This window comes from Bombina bombina, chromosome 4, assembly GCF_027579735.1.
Source record: "Bombina bombina isolate aBomBom1 chromosome 4, aBomBom1.pri, whole genome shotgun sequence".
Classification (NCBI taxonomy): domain Eukaryota; kingdom Metazoa; phylum Chordata; class Amphibia; order Anura; family Bombinatoridae; genus Bombina; species Bombina bombina.
In genome coordinates this window covers 1,217,507,723-1,217,514,637 of record NC_069502.1, presented here as the reverse complement: position 1 = coordinate 1,217,514,637, position 6,915 = coordinate 1,217,507,723, and the positions used below count along the sequence as shown (strand labels likewise).

The following is a 6,915-nucleotide window of genomic DNA, read 5'->3' as shown; positions in this document are numbered from 1 at the left end:
TTACACACAACACCATCTAATAAATATACATTACACAGTACAGTTACACTCACAATAACACTGTCTAATAAATCTACATTAGTTACACTCTCATAACACTGTCTAATAAATATACATTACACAGTACAGTTACACACATAATAACACTATCTAATAAATATACATTACACAGTACAGTTACACTCATAATAACACTGTCTGATAAAAAAACATTTCACAGTACAGTTACACTCACAATAACACTATCTAATAATTATACATTGCACAGTACAGTTACACTCACAATAACACTGTCTGATAAAAATACATTTCACAGTACAGTTACACTCACAATAACACCATCTAATAAATATATGTTACACAGTACAGTTACACACAACACCATCTAATAAATATACATTACACAGTACAGTTACACTCACAATAACACTGTCTAATAAATCTACATTAGTTACACTCTCATAACACTGTCTAATAAATATACATTACACAGTACAGTTACACTCATAATAACACTGTCTGATAAAAAACATTTCACAGTACAGTTACACTCACAATAACACTATCTAATAATTATACATTGCACAGTACAGTTACACTCACAATAACACTGTCTGATAAAAATACATTTCACAGTACAGTTACACTCACAATAACACCATCTAATAAATATATGTTACACAGTACAGTTACACACAACACCATCTAATAAATATACATTACACAGTACAGTTACACTCACAATAACACTGTCTAATAAATCTACATTAGTTACACTCTCATAACACTGTCTAATAAATATACATTACACAGTACAGTTACACACATAATAACACTGTCTAATAAATATACATTACACAGTACAGTTACACTCATAATAACACTGTCTGATAAAAAAACATTTCACAGTACAGTTACACTCACAATAACACTATCTAATAATTATACATTGCACAGTACAGTTACACTCACAATAACACTGTCTGATAAAAATACATTTCACAGTACAGTTACACTCACAATAACACCATCTAATAAATATATGTTACACAGTACAGTTACACACAACACCATCTAATAAATATACATTACACAGTACAGTTACACTCACAATAACACTGTCTAATAAATCTACATTAGTTACACTCTCATAACACTGTCTAATAAATATACATTACACAGTACAGTTACACACATAATAACACTATCTAATAAATATACATTACACAGTACAGTTACACTCATAATAACACTGTCTGATAAAAAAACATTTCACAGTACAGTTACACTCACAATAACACTATCTAATAATTATACATTATACAGTACAGTTACACTCACAATAACATTGTCTGATAAAAATACATTTCACAGTACAGTTACACTCACAATAACACCATCTAATAAATATACGTTACACAGTACAGTTACACACAACACCATCTAATAAATATACATTACACAGTACAGTTACACTCACAATAACACCATCTAATAAATATACGTTACACAGTACAGTTACACACAACACCATCTAATAAATATACATTACACAGTACAGTTACACTCACAATAACACTGTCTAATAAATATACATTACACAGTACAGTTACACTCACAATAACACTGTCTGATAAAAAATATTAAATAAAAATTAAAAAAAAAGGGATCAAATATATGAGGTCTAAGGTGTTAGAAAAAATGGTCTACAAAGCACTTTAACATAGAGATACTTACATATACATGTCTAAATATGTTCATGTATGTGTGTATATATATAAAAAAATGAGAGGAATGTTTTTGTGCTATAGAGCTTAGTGTCCTATGGTTTGCTGACCTTGCTCTTTATTATTTATTATATCACTTTTATCTATATATGTATTGATTATTGTTTAAAGTTATGATCATTTAGGGGTTAGTCACTTATATTTGAAGTTATCCCCTAGATTAGTGATGATTATAATATCTTATAAATATAGATGAGTATGTTCAAAGTCTCGAAAGAAAAATAGCCTGTGCTTCCTCTGTGTCTTCTATAAGACTAGATCCTTGTGCTTCCTATGTGTCTTCTATAAGACTAGATCCTTGTGCTTCCTCTGTGTCTTCTATAAGACTAGATCCTTGTGCTTCCTCTGTGTCTTCTATATGACTAGATCCTTGTGCTTCCTATGTGTCTTCTATAAGAATAGATCCTTGTGCTTCCTCTGTGTCTTCTATAAGACTAGATCCTTGTGCTTCCTCTGTGTCTTCTATAAGACTAGATCCTTGTGCTTCCTCTGTGTCTTCTATAAGACTAGATCCTTGTGCTTCCTCTGTGTCTTCTATAAGACTAGATCCTTGTGCTTCCACTGTGTCTTCTATAAGACTAGATCCTTGTGCTTCCTCTGTGTCTTCTATAAGACTAGATCCTTGTGCTTCCTCTGTGTCTTCTATAAGACTAGATCCTTGTGCTTCCTATGTGTCTTCTATAAGACTAGATCCTTGTGCTTCCTCTGTGTCTTCTATAAGACTAGATCCTTGTGCTTCCTCTGTGTCTTCTATAAGACTAGATCCTTGTGCTTCCTCTGTGCCTTCTATAAGACTAGATCCTTGTGCTTCCTCTGTGTCTTCTATAAGACTAGATCCTTGTGCTTCCTCTGTGTCTTCTATAAGACTAGATCCTTGTGCTTCCTCTGTGCCTTCTATAAGACTAGAACCTTGTGCTTCCTCTGTGTCTTCTATAAGACTAAATCCTTGTGCTTCCTCTGTGACTTTTATAAGACTAGATCCTTGTGATTCCTCTGTGTCTTCTATAAGACTAGATCCTTGTGCTTCCTATGTGTCTTCTATAAGACTAAATCCTTGTGCTTCCTCTGTGTCTTTTATAAGACTAGATCCTTGTGCGTCCTCTGTGTCTTCTATAAGACTAGATCCTTGTGCTTCCTCTGTGTCTTCTATAAGACTAAATCCTTGTGCTTCCTCTGTGTCTTCTATAAGACTAGATCCTTGTGCTTCCTCTGTGTCTTCTATAAGACTAGATCCTTGTGCTTCCTCTTTGCCTTCTATATGACTAGATCCGTGTGCGTAATCTGTGTCTTCTATAAGACTAGATACTTGTGCTTCCTCTGTGTCTTCTATAAGACTAGATCCTTGTGCTTCCTCTATGTCTTCTATAAGACTAAATCCTTGTTCTTCCTCTGTGACTTTTATAAGACTAAATCCTTGTGATTCCTCTGTGTCTTCTATAAGACTAGATCCTTGTGCTTCCTCTGTGTCTTCTATAAGACTAGATCCTTGTGTTTCCTCTGTGCCTTCTATAAGACTAGATCCGTGTGCGTCATCTGTGTCTTCTATAAGACTAGATCCTTGTGCTTCCTCTGTGTCTTCTATAAGACTAGATCCTTGTGCTTCCTCTGTGTCTTCTATAAGACTAGATCCTTGTGCTTCCTCTGTGTCTTCTATAAGACTAGATCCTTGTGCTTCCTCTGTGTCTTCTATAAGACTAGATCCTTGTGCTTCCTCTGTGTCTTCTATAAGACTAGATCCTTGTGCTTCTTCTGTCTCTTCTATAAGACTAGATCCTTGTGCTTCCTCTGTGTCTTCTATAAGACTAAATCCTTGTGCTTCCTATGTGCCTTCTATAAGACTAGATCCTTGTGCTTCCTCTGTGTCTTCTATAAGACTAGATCCTTGTGCTTCCTCTGTGCCTTCTATAAGACTAGATCCTTGTGCTTCCTCTGTGTCTTCTATAAGACTAGATCCTTGTGCGTCATCTGTGTCTTCTATAAGACTAGATCCTTGTGCTTCCTCTGTGTCTTCTATAAGTCTAGATCCTTGTGCTTCCTCTGTGTCTTCTATAAGACTAGATCCTTGTTTTTCCTCTGTGCCTTCTATAAGACTAGCAAAGACACAAAGTGAGAAAACCTAATACCCAACAAGAATTAAACAACGTCCCATCTCAAGTGTACTGCACAAACAGGAGCAATGTAAGCAAACAGTCTCAGGTTGTGGACAGATGTCGAAATAAAGTTCAGGCAATGAGGTAGTGGTGCGTAATACAGGAATATGCAGATATATATATAGAATGATACAGTCTCACCTCTGTTTTTTGTTTTTAGATTCACACAGTATTCCGCTGTTTTTCCCTTTACTGTCACAGAATTACCGCTGGGTTTCTGCACACTCGCACCCACCAGGGGGGGGCGTGTACAGTGCTGTATCAGATGTAATCCACAAAACGTTCCGTAAATCTTTACACTCACTTGCCGCTTGCCGAGTGTTCAGCCGATTCACTCCTTCTGAGGATCAGAGGCCTACCGCCCACCAGGGGGCGTGTCCAGGACTCTACCGGACAATCCTCCAATCCGAGTGCTCGACTGATTTTCGTCACACCCGTTGTCCACCAATCCAGGGACTGCAGTCTGGAACCATAGGAATCCTCCGTTCAGGTAGACGGAACTTTAGCACCGAACCGGCTTCTCACATGTGTGATAATGGGATATCCCAGCTGCCGCTTGTCCAATACAGACCAAAACAGTTCCGGTGGTTGCTCCCAGAAAAGCAGAGAAGTGGACGAGGCAGGGAACTAACGCTCTCCAGGCTAAAGTATAAAGTCCACCAAAGAAAACAAGTGAGAGCGCTAGTATAAAAATAAAATATAACCTTTATTGGTATATATAAAATAAAGTAGGACAACACAGTGTCAAAAGAGCAAAGATGGGGCACCTCTGGCTGGCAGGCTTACGCGTTTCGGCATAGCCGTAATCATAGCATACTGAAGCCAGCCACAGGTGTTCCTTATGTACATAAGTAAGAACAACCTCATTGGCTAAAAACATATTGAAAAACAACACGCCCTGAGTTTATTTTAACCCCATACATACTGGTTGTGAACTAAAGATAACAGAGCAACAAGAGGTCATGAAACCATTTCTTGTACATATATTTTTCTGGTATTAACAAATAAATGAAATAAATACCAAGTTTAAATACTATTATCTACAATGTATTTGTTTGACCTGAATATTCTTTAACAAAGCCATAATGATACAAATTATGAATTAAAGGTCAAACAAATGGCAAAGAGTTATTTAATTTCCAAATACTTATTTTTCTGGATTTGTGGTTGTGTACCACACATGAGAGTAAGGGCCACTTATTCAGGCTTCTAAGAACCTAATACACAACTATGCGTTCATGTATACCGCTTGATTGTTTAGACCCACTCTCTGTGATTAAAAAACAAAAACAGAGTAGGTTGAAAAATTACCTCTATGCATTGATGTTTGAAATATACATATAGAGACACAATCTCCTATTTTCTTGATCCGTAGGATGACATATTTTTAAAAATCTACAAAAGCCTATATTCTAAGAGATGGAATAGTTAGTAGTTATATCTCTAGAATGAAACTGTAATATGTACATATATACAAATAAGTGTAGTGTTTAAGATGATTGTTTATTTAATATGAGTAGCAGTGAGAATAATCTTTAGGAATATAATTGTATAGACATAGCATGGAATGAAACATTCATTTCTATTCCCAGTAATTTATAAGATCAAACTCAGAGTTCAATCCTTTTGGGACTCTGGTTTCCATCTTAAAAATCCACAGCATCTCTCTTTTAGAGAGTGCTACTTCACGATCACCCCCTCTTCTCGGTCTAGGTACCATATCAATAGGCTGCCAAGAAAAACAAGTCAGATCTTGTCCGTGGATTTGGGCGAAGTGATGTACTATAGGAGTAGTAGCCTTGCCCACTCTAATGGTGGACAGGTGCTTTCTAATCCTACTTCTGATGTCCCTTGTAGTGAGCCCAATGTATTGTTTTCCACATCTAGTGCAGGTAACGCAATAGATCACGAAGGTAGATGTACAATTTAGGCAGAAATTTATTTCATAGGAGATACCAGTCACAGTGGAGCAAAAGTGTTCTGACACAGTCAGATATTCACATGCCCCACATCTAGAGCTACCACATTTGTAGGACCCTTTGCTAGTTAACCAAGCACTTCCTTGTGAAATGGATTTCGGTAGGACAGTTGGAGACAAGATATTTCCTATAGTTTTGTTACGTCTATAGGAACATCTAAGTCCTTCTTTTACGCATTGTATTAGTCTGTCATCTGCCACCAGCATATTAAAATGATGTTTTACAATATTACAGACCGCTTCATACTGGTCGCTGTAGTCTGTCACGAAGGTTACCCCTTTCATGGTGTCCTTAGTTTTCCGATCTTTTTCTTTTAAAAGATCTTGTCTGTTCAGATTCTTAACTTCCCTCTGGGCCCTATTAACCACCTTTTTTGGATAGCCTCTCTGTAGGAGGCGTTTTTTAACTTCCATCATCTGTATCTCACCTTCTCTGGTGTCAGAGCAATTACGTTTTGCCCTCATAAGTTGGCCTTTCGCTATGCCATATGGCACATGCTTGGGGTGGCAGCTCTTGGCATGCAACAAAGAGTTGCCAGAGATTGGTTTTCTGTACAGACATGTTTTTACTGAGCCCTGAGGGCTACCACTTAAGACTACATCCAGATAGTTAATCTGAGTCTGTTGAATCTCACTCGTAAATTTAAGGCCTATGTCATTGACATTAAGCCCTTAATTGAAGGGCTTAATGTCAATGACATAGGCCTTAAATTTACGAGTGAGATTCAACAGACTCAGATTAACTATCTGGATGTAGTCTTAAGTGGTAGCCCTCAGGGCTCAGTAAAAACATGTCTTTACAGAAAACCAATCTCTGGCAACTCTTTGTTGCATGCCAAGAGCTGCCACCCCAAGCATGTGCCATATGGCATAGCGAAAGGCCAACTTATGAGGGCAAAACGTAATTGCTCTGACACCAGAGAAGGTGAGATACAGATGATGGAAGTTAAAAAACGCCTCCTACAGAGAGGCTATCCAAAAAAGGTGGTTAATAGGGCAT

At 37.1% G+C, this 6,915-nt stretch overlaps 1 protein-coding gene across 1 annotated transcript; it reads right to left on the bottom strand.

Moving 5' to 3' along the window:
• Positions 1-2,166: 2,166 nt before the first annotated feature.
• On the bottom strand, positions 2,167-6,380 carry LOC128658281 (uncharacterized). Its single transcript, XM_053712816.1, has 5 exons — positions 6,163-6,380; positions 3,615-3,877; positions 2,835-3,572; positions 2,475-2,744; positions 2,167-2,429 (listed from the first exon to the last, which is right to left on the bottom strand). The coding sequence occupies exons 1-5, from the start codon at positions 6,378-6,380 to the stop codon at positions 2,167-2,169; spliced, it is 1,752 nt and encodes a 583-aa protein (XP_053568791.1).
• Between the last annotated feature and the right edge of the window lie 535 nt (positions 6,381-6,915).